The sequence below is a fragment of the Dendrobates tinctorius genome, unplaced genomic scaffold, assembly GCF_039654945.1.
Source record: "Dendrobates tinctorius isolate UK_male_01 unplaced genomic scaffold, ASM3965494v1 ptg000162l, whole genome shotgun sequence".
Lineage (NCBI taxonomy): Eukaryota > Metazoa > Chordata > Amphibia > Anura > Dendrobatidae > Dendrobates > Dendrobates tinctorius.
The window spans coordinates 41,427,928-41,449,151 of NW_027361829.1; the positions used below are offsets into that span (position 1 = coordinate 41,427,928).

Sequence of the window (21,224 nt, forward strand, 5' to 3'; positions counted from 1 at the left end):
TATGTTGCTGTTGTGCCCCCAAGTCTTGTATGGGAATAAAGTGGTCACTACTTCTATTCCTCCAGTGTCTGCTGCAGGACCATTAGTATCGTACAACCTCGGGGACCGGGCCCCGGCCTTGCGCTTAGAACTTCTAGGAAGGGTTCCCTTCTAACCCACGTCCTCTGTTCTCTTTTACTCCTCACGTTCCGCACTGATCTTTCTCTCTATGGAGAGTCAGGCTTCCAGTCTACGTTGCTCTCTCTTCCTTTTCCGTGCCAGAAGACCCAGATCATTGGGATCTCCTGCAGCACTTCCATCCATCTATCCCTCTCTCCAGGCGTCTTCTTCTCTCCAACTGTCTAACCAACTGACTGACTGAAAAAACTCTTCCCGCTCTTTGTAATGTCATCTAACTCCACCCACCTCCCAGCACGTTTAGTGTTCCAAGCAGGGAGCCACCAATGGGTGCTTTGCTAAACTCCAAGCAGGGAGCCGCCGAAGGTGCTTTGCTACACTACTTTGTGGTGTGGGGTGCAGGTGTTGGAGCGTGGTCAGGAGTCTCCACCTTACCTGGATGGTGGGATACCACACCTCAAGCGTAGGTGCAGTACCTCTGTGGCAACTGAGCCTCAGGGGCACCACAGATGCGCTGGAATGTGAAACTTCATAATGAATTCCATTAATGATTGATCATTTTGCTCATCTCTACAGGGTACTCCCTTTGTAGGTCACGGCGGCACCCTGGACTCTTCCTGCAGGCGTTCAGCGCTGCACCCGTCTGTAGATCCTGCACAACTAGCGCTTTTACATTTTCCTTTAACCCTGCGTTGTCCAGCCACATTAATCTAACCCCAGCCAGATAGACTCATGCTCCAGTCACTATATGATACCAGCAGCATAAACTTTACTTCTGCCTAAGGATATCTATTACCCTTATTGTATCTCTTGCAGTTGTAAATGATAGTTTTCTCTATAGAAACTAAAAAGACCGTTCTGATGAAGGTCCGTTGTTGGACCGAAAACGTTCATACAATTTGAGTCTATTTTTGTCTGGATGCAAAATAAAGAATATATTGCTTCTTCACTTTTGATTGCCAAGTATTTTGTATATGTTTATGGGTTGGATGACTTACTTGAGCACCTAACAACCCTCCTTTTTCTCTGGAGTGCCGTGTGCTTTTGCCCACTTACTGTAAATGCTGCTGTCATTTTCTGGCAATGGCATTCAAATTACGTCTGTGCCAGCGAGTGCACCAACGTACATCAACACCCAGTAATGCAATTGTGGGGAACCAATTGGCTAGCAAGACAGCCAGGGCCTGCTGAAGGCGCCCATATCTGCCATCTTGGGCCTACTCTGAATCTTGGCTCCATAGGATAATCATGGTTTACCTATATACTGCAATATAAGCGAGCTAATGATCAAAAGTTCAGATCCCCTAAAGCAGGGTTCCCGAGTTGGGGAAACCTGCCCTAAAGGGGCAGAATAATAAAGGGAGAATAAAAATAAAAGTTTTAAAAAAATCTGTCTATGAAATGAGTCTATGAAAAGTCCAATCAATCAAAATATCAAATTATTGAAACGATACGTTAAACAGCAAAAAAAATAATAATTACAAAAAACAGAATTGCCACTTTTCTGTCACTGCACTTCCCACAAAGATATACAAAAAAGCGATCAGAATCTCATGTGTACACCAAGATTGTGTCAATAAAAGCGCGGAAAGAAAAGTCTCATGCAGCAATATGAACAGAAAATGAAAGATAAAAGTACCAGAAAATTCAACACAGGCAAAACAAAATGTTCAAAATTTGTTTTCACCACTAAAATAAAAAAAAACGGGAAAAACTTGATCTCACCATAATTTTACTGTCCTGACCAATAATGTTTACAGATCATTTTTATTGCACAATGAACTCCATAAAAACAAAACCCAAAAAGCAATGGCAGAATTGAGGATTTTTTCACAATTTTGCTGCACTTGGCATTTTTCAAAACTACATCCTGCAAAATATAATAGTTATGGTTCTGGAACAAGGGAGGAAAAAAATGAAAGCTCCAAAACACAAAAAGTTCTGATCGTTATGGGATTAAATGAATTCTCGTGTAAAGAAGGTACTAATAATTGGACAGCATATGTGCAAAGGTGGGGTGATGTGAAATGGCTGCGCTTTTATTTCCATTCATCCACAGTACTAAATGAAAACAAGATAGAAAGGATGAGAAGATTGTTTAAAATGTGTCATCTATCATCCCCAGGATAACAACATGAAAAAAAACATCATTTTTTACATCCATAGAGAATCTTTTTTCATTCTTATGATGACAGAAGTCCAACAAGCTCACATTTCGAGCTGCTGCTTTTTTCTACAGAATCTATGGGGATAGTATAGAGGGACCTGCAGGGTTTGGTAACATTTACTATTAATCTATTAGCCGGCTTCTAGAACCAGTGCAAGAAATGTACATAGGAAACTCTGTGCCAGATTTCGTGTGCTGTTTAATAATTAAAGGGAATTTGGCATGAGAGTCTTGCTGCAGAAACCACAGGCATAATACCGATATAGTACTACGTATAAGTATAGGTCACGTGCATCATATCATAAAGACCCTAACATGAGAAGCATGACTAAGACCATATATTAATGCAAACGAAAGCAACTTTATTGGAAGATAGATAAATACATGTAAAATGTATAGTAAAAGGAATCCATACAAGGTTAAGAACCAGGCAAAAGGAAAAATGGCCAGGACAGTTAGAGGTGCCAAGGAATGGCACAATGCAGATGGGTATGTATGAAGTAATGATGAGAAAGCAATTGAAATATCTGTAATTAAAAAGGTGAAATAGTCAAACGTGAATGATACCAGCAATAGTAGTGACTGGAATCACACACAACAGACAAAAGCACCAAAAATATCATTTCATTTAAACAATATTCAGCATGTTATGAACCAAAGTAAAGGTGGTGTTCAAGTGCCCAGCCAACCCATCCACAGGCAGCACAAATCAGTCTGGCTGCGTTGTTGCAGCCATGTATATCTCACTCTGAAACCCAGCAGTGTTTCAGAAAAAACAAACATTGAAAAATCGCCCAAGGCCATGCGTTTCGGATGACTTGTCTGAGATAGTTTCCCGGTAGGTTCTCACCAAGCAGGGGCAGGACAAAGCTACCGGAGACCTGCCTAGGACCAGACATCCAAGATCCTTGGTGCCAAAATCATCTATCAGTTTCCATTTAACACATTGACTGCTGACGTCAAAACGAGCTAGGTAGGCTTGCTAACCTTGTCTGACATTACTGAGACGCCAAGGGAAGGTCCCTAGGACGCTAATATTCTTCATATAATATCGTATAACTTGGATTAATTGGGGTACGTATATATCAGTGGGCAGCGCTGAAAGAATAAACTCAGCTATTGATATATAGGTGGGCAGCGGCCAATGTGTTTAGTATGTTGTATTTCAAAGCTACAGTGCTGTGCAAATTAATTGGGACAAAGCATTTTTTTAAGTAAAATCGTAAGTTGGTTACCAGTCAGTGATTCAAACCAGTTTTAACTGCTTTGAACAGGCACTCACTCCTGTTCAATCACTGACTGGTAACCAACTTACGATTTTACTTAAAAAAATGCTTTGTCCCAATTAATTTGCACAACACTGTATTGTTGAATCCATGATACTATATAACGTCTGTACATTTCTAGATTACATTTGTTCAAGATAGTGAAAAATAATGGAAAAAAATGATATTTCTAGTTGTCATTATTGGATTGAAAAGTCCTTCAGTTTTACTAAGAATTTCCCCAAGGTTGTGCTTGCTGGGCAGCATCAAATAACCACCAGGTGAATAGATGATTAATATTAAGTCATATTAAAGTAAAAAGCTAAGTGGGGTAAAATCTCTGAAATTCCTGTAGCCAATATCTATTTTAGAATTAGGAATTTGATGACTATTTTGCACAATTATACAGAACGGCTCCCTGGTTCCTAGCCATAGAAGGGCTGCTTGTAGTAGGAGAACACTGTAATGTCACATCATCTTGTAGGTTGTTGCTATAGCCAGGTCAGCAACAGTGATCTTATTATATGGCATCACTGGGTGAAAGGTGCTGAACTGATTGAAATTTGTCATGAACTTAATGCATCATATAGTCCTGATGTTATGACAAGCATCCATGTTTGCAGCAGTCATCATTTACTGACGGCTAAGTTAATGTAATGGATGTAATGAATGAATAAAGACGTGGCATCCATTAACACTAACTGATCATGCTCAAGAAGTAGAATCAGTGTTATGGCCATATCTACTGTATGTTTCTTTTAGAGATTTTGTTTTTCTTATTGCTCTAAATAAAGGACACTGATAAAGTGTGTGAAAGATGAGAATTTCTGACTGAAAGATCGTTACTTTTACAAAGCGATGCCCAGGTAACACATTGCTTGTGACACTGTGAAACTTCTGGCAACTTTGGTGTTTAGACAAATGCCATCATTAGGTTTGTGTAAGGACTGCATGAGTGCTATCTGTGATTTTCATGAATAGCACTCGTATCTACGATATTCTATGGCACAGTGCAATATGACATGGGTGGAGGAGTGCGCATGCGCCGCCCCAGTCATATCTATTGTGCACTATTCCGGTCATGTGACCGGTTAGCTGGGTGATATAAGGTCCTATCAGGGATAGTGAACACCATCCCCCATGATGAAGCGTAACACGTGAACACGCAAAACGCATGTCGGGGACTCTGACGGTGCTTTCTTCACTGACTTCTGGTGCCTTTATTCTAGTATGCTACTTTCTGTGATTATGTTAATGTAATATTTATTTGCAAGACATCGGCTCACTATGTTTCTAGTACTATGATGTCATGACCATTCATTATCTCATAGTGTGTCAGATAGAGACAACATGTGTCATGTACATACTTCTCAGCACATGATATGGAGTGCACTCTCACTCAATCCAGCTCTCAACCTCTGCGTTAGGCTATAAAGTGATCATAAATCACACCCCAACAGATTCCGCACCCCCCAATTTCTTAACATTGCCACCACTCATCAAACACATGGGGTGATGAGTCCCCAAAATATGTTACTGTCAGGCAATCAAAAGGTCACTCATTCTCTAAAGGGCTATAGATTCTTTTAGAGCATGCAAGGGTCAAACTTATTAAAGATTTTAAGCTCTAATATAAAAATATTCTGTGCTTGCAATAAATATAGAAAAAGGTAAAACTAAAACGACACACAGATATGCAAAACAATTACAGTGGTATGAAAAAGTGTTTGCCCCCTTCCTGATTTCCTATTCTTTTGCATGTTTGTCACACTTAATTGTTTCAGATCACCAAACAAATTTAAATATTAGTCAAAGATAAAACAAGTAAGCACAAAACTCTGTTTTTTTTAAATGAAGGCCTTTATTATTATCAAGGGAAAAAGTCCAAACCAACAGGGCCCTGTGTGAAATAGTGATTGCCCCCCCCCCCCAACACATAAATTAGCTGTGGTTTGTCACATCTTTGGGAAGCTGAGTTCAAATTTCCTAGTCACACGCATGCCTGATTACTGCCAATCAAGAAATCACTTAAGTGAAGTAGATCAAAAGACCCGCCAAAGCTAGACATCATGCCTCGATCCAAAGACATTCTGGAACAAATGAGAAAGTAATTGAGGTCTATCAATCTGGAAAAGGTTATAAAGCCTTTTCTCAAGCTTTGGGACTCCAGCAAACCACAATGAGAGCCATTATCCACAAATGGCCAAAAACATGGAATAGTGGTAAACCTTCCTAGGAGTGGCTGGCTGACCAATTTACCCCAATAGTGCAGTGACAACTTATCCAAGAGGTCACAAAAGACTCCACAACAACATTCAAAGAACTGCCGGCCTCTCTTGCTTCAGTTAAGGTCAGTGTTCATGACCCCACCATAAGAAAGAGACTGGGCAAAAATGGCCTGCATGGCAGAGGTCCAAGACGAAAACCACTGCTGAGCAATAAGAACATAAATACTGATCTCACTTTTGCCAGAAAACTTTTTGATGATCCCAAAGACTTTGGGAAAATACTATGTGGACTGATGAGACAAAAGATAAACTTTTGGAAGGTGTATGTCCCATTACATCTGGCGCAGAAATAACACAGCATTTCAGATAAGGAACATCATACCAACAGTAAACTGTGGTGATGATAATGGGATGGTCTGGGGTAATTTTGCTGCTTCAGGACCTAGAAGACTTGCTGTGGTAAGTGGAACAATGAATTCTGCTGTCTACCAAAAAATCCTGAAGGAGAATATCCGGCCATCTGTTTGTAACCTCAAGCTGAAGCGCACTTGGGTTATATAGCAGGACAATGATCCAAAACACAGCAGCAAGCCCATCTCTGAATGGCTTAAGAAAAAGAAAATTAAGACTTTCCAGTGGCCTGGTCAAAGTCCTGACTTTAAGCCAATAGAGATGCTGGGGCATGACCTCAAAAAGCCGGTTCATGCTCAGAAACCCTCCAATGTGGCTGAATTAGAGCAGTTTTTAAAAAATGAGTGGGCCAAAATTGCTCCAGAGAGTTGTAAAAGACTCATTGCCAGTTATCACAATCGCTTGATTGCAGTTGTTGCTGCTAAGGGTGGCCCAACCAGTTATTAGGTTTAGGGGCCAATCACATTTTCACACAGTGCCCTGTAGGTTTCAATTTTTTCCTTTAATAATAGAAATATCTAAATGTTTCTGTCTAAAGTTATCTTCTGTTTACTTGATGGAAAGAGAAGTGGATTGTGGAGCACATCAGCATGCACAGCTGATGTGGACACTTCTCTTTGTGTCACCCAGCTTTTTATAGCCCTGACCATAAGCTCTTATTTCCAGGATGATCCGGATTGGCCCTTTTAAAAGATGCTGTTTGTGAGTAGACTACGGGCTAAGCTGTAGCATTTCAAATATCCTGTGCCTCCCCATACAGACAATAGGAAATATTCTTTCCTATCCACAAACCCTTTGCTAACCCCTTTCATCCACTCAATGCCGACTTTTATTCCCCATTGACTTGCATTGGGGTCGGATTTCGGACAAAACTCCGACTTTTTTTTGCCCTAGTCGGACCAGTTTCATCTGAAACAAATTATGTTTCATGAAACCCGATCCGACCAAAGTCGCTCAACTCTAATCATGATCATTATTACTTTTGTGGCTCTGCATTATCAGTGTTTTGATACTGTTGCACAAAATATTTTTGTCAGTTATTGTGCTGTGATCATTTTTATATCTCGTTGTTTTGTATTTTTTTATTCTTAATGTTGTGTATCAATAAAATATTTTGCACCTTTGATGCATATAGGCTCCAACCTTCTCCTTTCCTAAACAAGACACTGTGTGCATGTCTGATTTTTTAGTGGAGTGATCCGTGTAAAAAAAACAGTAACTTGTCGGATTAAAACCAGCAATGCAAATTTATGGGTCCATGAAAATAAATTGGACTGTGCTCGGATGACATCCAGATGAGTGACTGACAGATTGGAGAAGATGGATAAATTTTTTTTTCCACTTCATGTCCAAGAAAAACTGATGCCACTCAGATCAAACTGATCAGAATAAGCGGACTGTGGATGTGGAGAAATCAGTCGTGTGACCCTGCCCTTAGGGCTATACTGTGGTACTGGGCAGGAGGCTGTTCAATAATTTTTTTTATAGGAAAATGTCCATCCCAGGGTTGTATTCCTGGACTCTGATGGCAACCTCTGACGATTAACAGAATTCCCATGTTCCTATAATTAGCAGATATGTTACAATAGACAAGATAGGCTTTACACCCAAATTTGTTTGTTATTACTGAATCTTTATTCTCCCTCAAAAATTCAACGTATGGCATATTCAGATCTGAGGCATCGTCATCTTAGTTCCTAATAGCGTCTACAATGTAGTGTTACCTGGTTTATTTGCTGCTCATGTATGCAGTAATGTTAACGTCCATTTTCACGGCACGATTTCGGGAATGGTTCCTATGAAGGCTTATTTTACAGTAATCTTAGTGTAAACAGGCTGCCAGTCACCCGATAAACAAATAATAATCTTTATTTTTATATAGCGCTAACAAATTCCGCTGCGCTTTACAGTTTTGCACACATTAGCATCACTGTCCCCAATGGGGCTCACAATCTAAATTCCCTATCAGTATGTCTTTGGAATGTGGGAGGAAACCGGAGTACCCGGGGGAAACCCAGGCAAACACTGGGAGAACATACAAACTCCTTGAAGATGTTGTCCTTGGTGGGATTTGAACCACTGAGCCACATGCTCATTCATCAGCTGAAATGATATTTCGGGCTGCACAAAAAAATCATTGACCTCCGCTGAGAACAATGGCAGCCTGTTTACACGGAATGATTACAGATCAGTATATATCTGAAGCTGGCTGTCCTGTGTAAACAGGCTATTAAATGACCACCACAGTGTAAACGCACCTTTAGCGTGTAGGAAATTGTTGTGAATTACATTTGGATTAACTCTTCTTCTGTCAGAGTTTCAGTGCTTAAATGTGAATTGTCTGCAGTGTTAATCACATCAGTAGGGGCTATATATGGAAAATCTATTTTAGCCACATAGGATATTTTAGCGCATTTCCCATGGTAACACATAAAATAGACACTTTCCTTATGTAAATCACATTCCAATTCCCTTATTATCGGATGTCTTTTTTTTGTTAAACACAGTTTTCCATGGTAAAAGATATCTAATTGTTAGCATAAAAAAGCACTATAAAAAAGGAAAAGCGAAGCTAACTGTCACACACAGTGTGGGAAGACTAAGTTCAACACGAAGGGGTGAGGGGAAGGGAGTCCAACACTAGAGAAGGGGGTAATGGGGACCCCTAGGCAGATCTAACATCACCCTGTCTGCCCTAAACGTCCTTATATAGGTTCTGCAGCTATCGCCAAGCAGGAACCTAATCTTTGCCTGACCCTCGCAATAAGCCCTGCTTAGGGAAGGGCGGGGTGTTTCCCTCAACAGGGAAAAATGGAAATATCACCGGCAATTCCCAGAAGCAGACAGGAAGTCTATAAACACCCAGTCCAGGTGTGTCAAGTAGAGCCGGGGGGAGGTTGCCACTGGGTCCAAGAGGCAGAAAGGCTAGGATGGAGTCTGCAAAGCTAACCACAGAGACCTTCTGCAGCCAGATTCTGTGCGACTGTCTGCAGCCTCTGACACACCCGTGACAGTAACTAGTACGCAACTGATTGTAAAAAAAAGTTTCTATTATATAGACATTGATCACAACAATAAAGCAGGGGGGCTAGGAAATAACTTTGATTGCTAGAATTGCTATTAAACCTGCATAGAAAACTTTGCTCCAGTTTATTCTATTATATTTGTTTTTACCACATCCATGTAGCCCAATCATATCACAAAATAAGCTAGGATTTCACCCTTTTTTCTTGTTACTGTCATAGGACTACCATAGTACATACAATTTAGATTGTTCCTTCAAACATTAAAGGGTTGGCAAACCATAGCACCTTACGTGATAAGTTGCTTATCGCTACGGTTCTGACAAGGGTCTTGGTATATGATAAATTGTTGACTGTTAGTGCTCCAGTAGCTGGGATGCCCACAAATCTCCAGAATGGAACTCCATGGATCCCTAGAAGCGGACAAGCAAACTTTCAGTTATCCTGTGGATAGTTGATAGGTATTATGGTGTATCAAAATTTTTAAGGCACTGTGACAATAGGGGTTTTACCCTGATCATTGTTTGAAAAAAACATTCTGAGTGTAGCTTCCTAACAATGAGCTGATCACCAGGGGTGTGACAGCTGTCATCACTAGGTAAGCTGGCATACTTTATACAATGCCCATTAAAATACAAAATTTCGAGCATGGGGTGTTTGGTACTGTGGGGAAAGCAGATTTGATTATTTTATAAACTAGAGACTGTGGAGACTTATTTTCGAAAATTATTTTTGAAATTGAATATGGTGACACTCAATTTGAATCATATATATATATAGATTTTTTTTTTTTTAAAGAATCGGATTGCCAAGCGGAGCCGAAAATTAGTTGATTATGACAGTGCAAGACATCATTTGGAAGCATTACAGAATGCCAAGAGAAGAGATGAAGGGAGAATTACAAAGGTATTTACCAAGTCCATATGTCTAGTATGTGTTTCTAGTATCATGACATAATGTCTAAAAGCATGTCAATATTTCAGGTTCATGTCGGATTCTTAGGTGTTAGCTCTTCTTTCAATAATAGTTACTGTAGAATTAGCGTGACACCAGACGCTGTATGTGTGTAATAGTATCGTAAACTGAGAGTTCTCCCTCTGCTCTATAGGCCGAAGAAGAGTTCCAGAAGGCACAGAAAGTGTTTGAAGATTTTAATACAGATTTGCAAGAGGAATTGCCATCTTTATGGTCCAGGTGTTATCTTTTTTCCTCCTTTTTTAATTCAAATTAAATATTGAAAAAAAGAGCTACGTCACATTTGTGAAGTATCATAGACGGTGACAAGAGGGTTTCGTGAGAGCATCACACTCCACACAACAGATAAGAAAAGGTGCAATATTGCTCAGTGATAAAAACAAACTAAACACGTCAACTAATAGAAAGTTGAATTTGATTTATAAACACATATAACATAGGAAAAGGAAAAAGCAGCTGTAAAGAATGGGTCAAACACAATGAACGATTATGATTAATATAGTTAATTAGATAAATCAATATGAATAATTGATGTGACACAAAGAACACCATTAAAAACATTTTAAAAGTGCAATTTAATCAAGTCAATTTTACTTGAGTATGTTGAGTATTGAAAGAAAAGACTATATCCTTAATATACCATTATGGAAGCCAAGAACCTTTGGTGAACGTACCACTGTTGGTTTCTAATCAATTCAAATTGAATTTGTTCTACATTGAATTTTTTTCAATTTGCAGTTTACACAACAAAAAAATTCAATAAAGCATAAATTAATGGACAGTCTTAGTAGCCCACTGAAAATATCCAATAACTTTCTACTGTTTTTCTTGCTTTTTATTGTGACTCATCAATATTCCAGACGAATCGGTTTCTATGTGAACACGTTCCAAAACATATCATGTCTGGAGGCAAAGTTTCATAAGGAAATAACAGGGGTAAGTAATTTGCTTCAAGTTTCTTCATAAAAAAAAGAATTATATATTTAAGGTGTATTTTTTGGTGGAAGAGTAAAAAGAATCATTGACTTTAGACTCAAAATAAATCTGATGCCTGGAACACAAGATATCTGCAATATCAGTAACTGCAATCAATACATGTATAATTAATATTACAACAACATGAGGCCACTAGTATAAAGGTTGCTAATGTCCTGATGTCTCTTTCTGACTTTTCTGCACACACGCTCGTATATCGTTAGTGCAATATCTCTCTACTTTTAGAAGAATTTATATTTCTCTCCGAGTTTATGGGGGAGTACTGCTGGAGAAGGAGCTCTGCCATGAGTAATTTAGCTCATGTCTTCTTCTATATTGATGTTTCTATGGCAGCAGAATTGACTCCTGTGTGTGCTTATAATACTGTTATACTGGATTCATTAAAAATGAAAGATAAATTCACCAATATTTGCTTGGACCATACAATAGAGAAGCTATAATGTACCCTTCATGTCTTCGGCATACATGGTATATAGCACACTCATACATAGTGCATATATGAGTATATTGCACACATCCACTATATAATCGTCTAATTCCGTCTCTCTGTCTGTAACGGAAATCCCGCGGCGCTGATTGGTCGTGCCTGGCCGGCCGCGACCAATCAGCACATTCGAACAATGCACGCCTCCGTCGGGAGATTTGCGGCGCAGAGAGAGAGATTCTAGAATACCCGATGTGTTAGAATCGGGCCACCATCTAGTACAGTATATAATACTGTAATATGATACATATATACATATATGCCTTAGGCTTTGCTTCCATCTGCTAAAAATGGAAATAATGACACAGTGCCAGATCTGTAAAACAACAGACCTAATGGTAACTCCAGCAAACTTTTAGCTATCATTAATGTATGTATAGTACATGCATAAAAATACTCACCGATCGCCATCTTCTGCTGCCTCTCCAGCATAGTTCTGGTCCTCCTCTGCATTCCTTCCCCAATTCCAAAAACGTTGGGATACCATGTAAACCGGAATCCTGCAATTGATCCGCTCTTCTCTGATAGACACTTATACGACTCCATTCCATCAGAGATGCAGGATTTTGAACTGTGCTCTAGTGACAAGCTGGATGGTCCTCTGCTTCTGAATCTGCAAGGTTTCCATAAAGATATTTATAAAGAAATACAACATAAATGCACATACCTAAAATCTGACAAATTGTATTTTATTTCATTTTATGTTCAATTCATAAAAACAATAACTTGTAAGTACTAAAACCTGAAACACATCTAATAAGATGCAAAAAAATGGGCCAATCTCTCATGGTCAGAGCTTCATGAGCTCTTCCATTATATTGTATGTTTAGTTACAGCCTCCTTTTATTACCAATGTACTATCCCGATTTCAGCAGTATTGTATATTATAGGTGATATATTATATACTTTGTGCTACAGCCTTTGTGGGAGATGGTGTATTGGTTTTGCATGTAATAACTATCATATCCATTACTGCCAGGATAATGTACTACACTGTTTGTAATTAGTGTATGGTGTGCGCTTTTGTGTGTATATTTTATACATTGCTGCTAGAGGTGATTACATCAGATCCCGATACTGCATTATGTAGTTTATACAATTCTGACCGTGAGAGATTGACCCCTTTTTCTGCACCTTACTAGATGTGTTTCAGGTTTTTGTACTTACATTTTATAGTTTTTATGGATTGTACATTAATCAAATTTGTCAGATTTTACGTATGTGCATCAATATTTCTTTTTCTTTTCTGTGTTGTTTTTAACTTTGTGTCACTTGATGGCCAGATTCCCAACACTTGGGGATAGTCACATAAGGCCCAAGCAGGAGCTTCAAACAAGGAGGAACAACGAGTATATGTAGCCAAAAATACAGAGAAAAATTGTATATCAAAAGTTATGCTTTAATAAATATATATGGTACAAACATTATGTAATAACAAACATGCATGGGCATATATCAATATCATGTGACTAGCTCCATGGGTCAATATAATGACCAGGAAAAGCGGGACCCAAATGTATAATAACACATGAACCATTCAAAAAAGGTCACATAGGAGGTTAGAAGTTATTTAAAGACACATGTTATTTAGTGATAAGGAAAGAGTAAATGAATAAAATTAAACAATACCAAGTTCCCTAATGCATATCAATCACTATACCGCTAGGTGAACATTATATAGTGAGGGTAAATAGACATACCAATACTGTGAATACCTCCCATTGACACAAAATAGCGCCTTTACATATACATAATCCAGTGCATGGTAAAGGAGGGATTAGTAAAAGATTGTTAGGAAGCGACATCCTGTGTACGCGAAACGCGCGTCGGGGTACATGACCTGGGTCCAGACGGGACGTCATATACACCACTATGGGTAACTATTTCTTACCAATCTTTTACTAATCCCTCCTTTACTGTATGGTACATAATGTTTGTACCATATATATTTATTAAAGCATAACTTTTGATAGATACAATTTTTCTCTGTATTTTTGGCTACATATACTCGTTGTTCCTCCTTGTTTGAAGTATGATATTGAGTCGCCTTATAGCATGGACATTTAAGATTTTTTGCTGGTGTTTCTATTTCCAAGCAGGAGCTTGCAGCTCCAAGCCTTGAATAGTCTTTGACTTGTATGTGGGGTGTAATGTCACTATAGGCAGTGTAGGTGTCACCATAGGCAATGACGATGGAATGTAGAGAGCTATGTTAAGGTCTCTGCACTGCCCATAAGGAGAGGAAGAAAGGTACCACCTTAGTAATGTGCGGTTACATAGTGAGACTCTGGGAAAGAGTAGAACCCTGCCATTGTGTATCGATGACATTGATACAGAACTATTAGGGAGAGAAAGAACCTCACACTTGAGGACACAGTGAGGTGTAATCCTGAGGAAAATGGGGAGTCTCAATTGCCTTAAAGAACTGGAAAGGGAAAGACCAGGCAAGACAAGTGGCGAGCCAGGAGAGATCACCTGCGTGATGAGTAAGTAACTGCAAGAATGAGGGACAGACATGCAAGTATGGTGTGATTGCGACATGGACAAAGACGTAAGCTGTCCAAAAAAGTTGGCCTAATTGTGAAAATGTCCAGTGATGGAATACTTCAGGGAAGATATATAAAGAGTTAAATAAGTTATTGCTAAAATGTTTAAAAAGAGACTATGCCATGAGAGCAAAGTATGGTTTCTGCTGGTAAAAACAAGAGGTGCTGTGTCCGTGCTTCCATGCCAATTCCGAGAGGAGAAACTCTATTGTTAGGTCTAAACTACTGTTTCTTTAATAAGGCTACACTCTACATCCATTGAGTCCCTTACACACACACACACATTTAACACGTATACAGCTGCAGTACACACATTACACATACACACACACACAAATACAGTCACATTTAACACATATACAGCTGCAGTACACACATTACACATACACACATACAGCTGCAGTACACACATTACACATACACACACACACACACACACACAAATACAGTCACATTTAACACATATGCAGCTGCAGTACACACATTACACATACACACACAAATACAGTCACATTTAACACATATACAGCTGCAGTACACACATTACACATACACACATACAGCTGCAGTACACACATTACACATACACACACACACACAAATACAGTCACATTTAACACATATACAGCTGCAGTACACACACTACACATACACACACAAATACAGTCACATTTAACACATATACAGCTGCAGTACACACATTACACATACACACATACAGCTGCAGTACACACATTACACATACACACACACACACACACACAAATACAGTCACATTTAACACATATGCAGCTGCAGTACACACATTACACATACACACACACACACATATACAGCTGCAGTACACACATTACACATACACACACACATATAGAGCTGCAGTACACACATTACACATACACACACACACACACACACACACACAAATACACACACATTTAACACATATGCAGCTGCAGTACACACATTACACATACACACACACACACATATACAGCTGCAGTACACACATTACACATACACACACACATATAGAGCTGCAGTACACACATTACACATACACACACACATATAGAGCTGCAGTACACACATTACACATACACACACACAAATACAGTCACATTTAATACGTATATAGCTGCAGTACACACATTACACATACACACACACAAATACAGTCACATTTAACACATATACAGCTGCAGTACACACATTACACATACACACACACACACACAAATACAGTCACATTTAACACATATGCAGCTGCAGTACACACATTACACATACACACACACAAATACAGTCACATTTAATACGTATATAGCTGCAGTACACACATTACACATACACACACACAAATACAGTCACATTTAACACATATACAGCTGCAGTACACACATTACACATACACACACACACACACAAATACAGTCACATTTAACACATATGCAGCTGCAGTACACACATTACACATACACACACACACAAATACAGTCACATTTAATACGTATATAGCTGCAGTACACAGATTACACATACTCACCTGACAGAGCACCTGCCTGAATCAGGTTACAACAGTCCGTTTTGTAATTTGTAATACAGGCAAGGAGGCTGGATGTAACCACCAAGTTTCGGGTTGCCAACCACTGTTTTATACAATTACAGGAAAGCAAATTCAAAGACTGATGGTTTCTATTGGAATCACGTATATCCCACTAGAAACTAATAACACACAATGTGGCTAGAACCTTTTTAATACATCCCCTGTTCAGATTTTAAAAAGCTTTGTTGACAAAAAAATGGAATTTCTTCTGCTTTGTACCCCCGAGACCAAGCATGAAAGTCACTGCAGGGCTGCAAGGACAGACTTATAAACTGCAGAGTTTAACGTCCCCGGTGTCTGAACATTTCAAAACATTGCAGAAATATGAGGAAAAAATATTTCTCTGTGGAGGGTGGTTTTCTCCATTTTACACTTTGTGCTACATTCCTATATATTCGGTTGCTGTCATTTTTACCATCATTTTGCAATCTGATTTTTATGGCAGCCCATATATTACAATAAGCAGAACTGCTACGTATTTATTGCTTTGCTATATTCAAGCCTCCCGGCTGTATTTAATATTTGTTTGTGAGAAAGCATTTGAAATACAGAATTAGTTTTTATTTGTTTTTATTGGTTTTCTCAACTGAGTATTCTGGAAAAATACAAGCTACTTATGTTTCCAATGTTTATATTTCTAGCGCAACCAATTCTTCTATAGCAATAAAACAGAACTCCGTGAACTGCACAATATGGCTATACCCCTGTTATTTTTTCACAGCATCAATAGTGGACTTCTTGATCTTACTAAGATTGTTGCCTATTGATCTGTTAGTTGTAAATAGGACATTACAAGATCTTTCTGCACCAATTCCTGGAATCTGTCTAGGATTGGAGTTCTGTGTTGCATTGGGTAAACATAAAGGTTGTTAGCCTTTTCCAACTGGTTGTCCAACTCTGGAGGCATTTTTTTTTGTTACGTAAATGTATACGTTGTTAGTTAAAAATATTTTTTCTGAGCTCCTCTCAGCTGAATTTTGACCACAGACCATATTATAGTTTAATGTTCAGGAAGAGAAAGAGCCTGTAAAGGCAAAACTGGGCACAATTTGTTATGAAACCCAATTTCAAAAATTATTTTTACATGCATTTCAGTAAAAAAAAAAAAACGAAAAAAAAACGATCTCCAGAGGTAGAAGCCCACACTCTCTGCAGTTTGCAGTCAGATTCAAGGCAGTAACTACTGGAAATTCACATCGGTCATTTGATCACTAAACTGGTGAATGAACAGGTTCAGATCCTTATACAAGCCTGTCGAAGTCTGAATCTGCATCACCAGAAGACACGTTTGAAATGTGATTTAACCCATGAGTACTCTCAAATTTGTTAACATTTAATACATCAAAGTTTTTATTCTATTCCTCTGCAATTTTCCCATTGGCGTGATCATCTAAAACACTTACTCCTCGCTTGTTTTGTCCCTAAGGATACAGTCCTTAAGTTTTTTTGGTCAGGTTCCTCAAATTTCATTTTTTCTTGCATTTTTTTAAATGCTCTTGCACCCGTTTTAGTTCACTTTTCATTTCTTTTCATTTTAATTTTATATCAAATTCATCATTATAAATGGTGGTCGGAGACGTCTTCATTCTTAAGTCACGGGGAATCATTTATTTTTTAAACACACCAACCCTTAGCTCTTCTCCTAAGACTTGTGATTTTACTGGATAGAATGCATGTGAAATAGCTTTCTTTGTAAAGTTTTAAAGGATATTGAATAAAACAAGACTTTTTACTTTGTGCTGGATCCAACTCTTTTGTACTACAGTTATAATTATGCCAAATGTGGAAAAGAAAATTAATGATCCAAAAAATAAGCAAGATGGATTCTTAAGCTTAAAATCATGAAAGGTTTGTTGAGAGACCTAAAAAATACAAACCCACATCAACACAGTGTGTATGTGAAAAAGAATGTTGAGTACATTTATATATAATATTTTTTTTCTCGTTCGCCTTATTGGGGGACACAGAGACCATGGGTGTATGCTGCTGCCACTAGGAGGCTGACACTATGCACAAAAAAAGGTTAGCTCCTCCTCCGCAGTGTACACCCCACCGACCGGCAGGAAGTTCCTCAGTTTAGCTTAGTGTCAGTAGGAGGTGGACACGGGTCTTTTATTAGACCCCTATCTACCTCGTCGTGCGTCGTTCCTTTACAGGTTTCGGAGGGATACGGAGTGAACAGTCACATCCGTACTCCCACAAAGAGACTATGAGTACGGCGTGTACTGCCACCCCGTATCCTCATAGGTCTCCGCGGCAGGACCAGGAGCCTCGCACAGGTGCGTGCCAGCTATACGGACGGTCCTTGCCCCCCGCCTCCCACCATCTCGCCTACCAGAGCCTGACGGTTGGACGAGGCGTGGATTCCATAAAGACGACAGACAGCGTGGGATTCTTAGGTACCTTTATTGTGGCCCCCGGCCTGGGTGAGTATGCGGTCTAGCGGTCCCCCGGCGTTTTCATCCTAAGGCGGTCGCCAGGGGACCACGGTAGGGCCTGCGCGCCCGCTTCTCCCCGCGGTCGCCGCATCCATGAAGGCCCCTTTTCTTTCGGGCCTTGTTCTGCGCCCCCCCCGTTTCTTCTTCATCCCGGCAGGGGTATACAGCGGGCTGTGGGAAGCAGGGACGCGGCCCGGGGTTGCGGCCCGGTGTTGCGGCGCATCTTCCGCGCCGACCCCCTGCTGACAGGCGGCCGGCGCTATTAATTTAGGCCCCGGCTTCATCTCGGGCCTACCACTGCGTCGCGGCCACGCCCCCTGCCCCTTTCTTCTAAGCGGGCTTCTCTCCCGCCCGTCCTAGGCCTTCCCAGCCCCCTTGCCTCACACCAGCCTGCTATTGGACAGCGGGCGGTGCTAAGGGGATCTCTGCGGCGAGCTCCGCCCTTTTTCTCCCTCTGGCAGCGCGCCCTTTCCCTGGTGGTCGCCATCTTCTCAGCCTGCCAGCCGGACCTCATTCCCTGCCGGATTTCGGTCGCTGGGCCTTTTTCAGCCGGATTGGCCTGGCCTCATCCTGCAGCCAGATCAGAGAGTGTCGCCCTTGGGAACACCGGACCGTGAGTAGCTCTGCACCTGCAGACTGACACCCTTCTCTGCCTTCTGTCCCCCAACCGGCCGGCACTGCCTCTCTTTTCACTATGTCCAACGCTAAGTCTGATCGTACCCGCTCTGCGTCCAGCCCGACGCCGCTCAGGAGCCATCCATAGCCCCAGGGGCGAGTGAGCCCCCCATGCCGGGTTGGGCCTCCTCTTAATCACAGTCAGTGGCAGACCTCATCAAGGTGTCTCCGTCCCTAGTAGCCGTTCTGGACAAGTTGCCCTTGGGAGCTTCGGCGGGACCCAGCACGTCTCAGGACGTCCCATCTGACCCAGCCAGCGGCAGTCGCAAGAGGCCCAGGCAGGACCTCCAGGCGGAGTCCTCCCCTCGTCCTACCTCACCCCATAGTCCCCAGCAGTCTCCCTCTCGGGCCTCCTCCCCCGAGTCAGGCGAAGCGCTTTCGGAATCGGAAGGGGTCTTAGAGCTGGATTCGGACCAGGATGCGAACATGAAGGTTACGGTGCAAAACCTCATTGCCGCGATTCACCATACCTTTGACATCGCTGACGCCCCTGCGAAATCCTCAGATCAGGAGGTTTCGTCCAGACGGGCGGAAACACCATCCAGGGTGTTTCCCTTCCATTCTGAGTTTGGAAAGATTTTTACAAAGGAGAGAGAAGATCCGACCAGACGCTTTCAAAGAGGAAAGCGTCTCGGCGTGCTGTACCCGTTTGCTAAAGAGCTCACGGACAACTGGGCCGCTTCTCCCTCGGTGGACCCTCCCGTGTCCAGACTTTCTAATAATACGGTCCTTCCGCTGTCAGGGGTGGCGTCGCTAAAAGATTCTAATGATAGGATCATAGAATCTCTAGCAAAATCTGCCTTCGAAGCGGCATCAGCAGCGGTATGTCCAGTCTTTGTTTCTTCTTGGGCAGCAAAGGCCATATCCACTTGGGCAGATGACCTTCGGCAGGGCATTCTGGATAAGGCACGACCAGAGCATTTGGCCGATCTCGCCAATCAGATTTCCCATGCGGGGGATTATCTGCTTTCTGCCTCCTTGGATGCCGCATCTTGCGCAGTTCAGGCGTCAAGTAACATCGTGGCAATCCGACGTACAATTTGGCTCAAGGCCTGGCAGGCGGACTTGTCCTCTAAAAAGTCTCTGACCAATCTGCCTTTTCAGGGAGTGCGTCTCTTCGGATCACAATTGGATCAGATTATTAAGGACGCTACTGGAGGTACGAGTTCTCTTCTCCCCTCCAAGCCTCGCAGACCTCCTCCAAGGCGTCAGTTTCGTCCCTGTCGGACTTTCCGCCGTTTCAATACGGCGGAAAACCCTTCCAACCAGCAAAAGCCACAGGCACGTCAGGAAAGAAAGAAGGTTTCCTTCAGGCCCACTCCGTCCTGGCGGTCCCACTCTTCCCAGGGAAGACCGTCCAGATCTAGATCTGGACGGTCTACGTCCGCATGACTACCATCGGTCTCCCGTGGGTCCCTTCCAATTGGGAGGTCGACTTCTCTTCTTCAGCGACGTCTGGCTCGCCTCAGTAGAGGACGCTTGGGTCAGAGAGGTTGTATCAACAGGATACAAAATAGAGTTCATTTCTCTTCCACGGGATCGTTTCTTACAATCCCGTCCGCCGAGGGATCCGGCCTTGGTCCCGGGGTTCGGTTTGGCCATCGCCTCTCTTCTCAGTTCCGGGGTGATTGTGCCCGTTCCCGAATCGGAACGCTTCACAGGGTTTTATTCAAACCTGTTTGTGGTGCCGAAAAAGGACGGGACAGTTCGACCCATCTTGGATCTCAAGTTACTCAACAAGAGAGTTCGCCTTCGCCACTTAAGGATGGAGTCAGTTCGCTCGGTAATTGCTTCCATGGAGGAGCAGGAATTCATGGGTTCCATAGACATCCAAGATGCCTATCTACATGTGCTCATATTTCCCGGACATCAGAAGTTCCTGCGGTTTGCGATTCTTCACGAACATTACCAGTTCGTCGCGCTTCCTTTCGGGCTCGCCACCGCTCCCAGAGTCTTCACGAAGATTATGGCGGCGTTGATGGCCTTCTTGAGGATCGAAGGTCTCGTTCTTTTTCCGTACCTCGACGATATCCTGATCAAGGCCCCCTCCTTTCAACAGGCCCGCCTAAGTGTGGCGATCGTTCTAGACACCCTGTCCAGTTTTGGGTGGATCGTCAACCGGGAAAAGTCCTGTCTGGTCCCTACTCAACGCCTTGTGTTTCTGGGCCTTCTGTTCGACACTCGTCGGTCAAGGGTATTTCTCCCACAAGACAAGATTCTTTCCCTGCAGCAGGGCGTGCGATCATTACAGATCACACGATTTCCATCCCTCAGGTCAGCCATGAGGGTCCTG

General features: G+C 41.6%; 1 protein-coding gene across 5 annotated transcripts in view; it reads left to right on the forward strand.

Annotated features, from left to right (window-relative positions):
- AMPH (amphiphysin) overlaps positions 1-21,224 on the forward strand; it is a 312,840-nt gene that overhangs the window by 229,445 nt on the left and 62,171 nt on the right. For all 5 annotated transcript variants that reach the window (XM_073549970.1, XM_073549972.1, XM_073549971.1 and 2 more), the window contains exons 6-8: positions 10,010-10,117; positions 10,320-10,405; positions 11,047-11,122. In XM_073549970.1, coding sequence (XP_073406071.1) covers positions 10,010-10,117; positions 10,320-10,405; positions 11,047-11,122 — 270 coding nt within the window. The remainder of the gene's footprint in view (positions 1-10,009; positions 10,118-10,319; positions 10,406-11,046; positions 11,123-21,224) is intronic.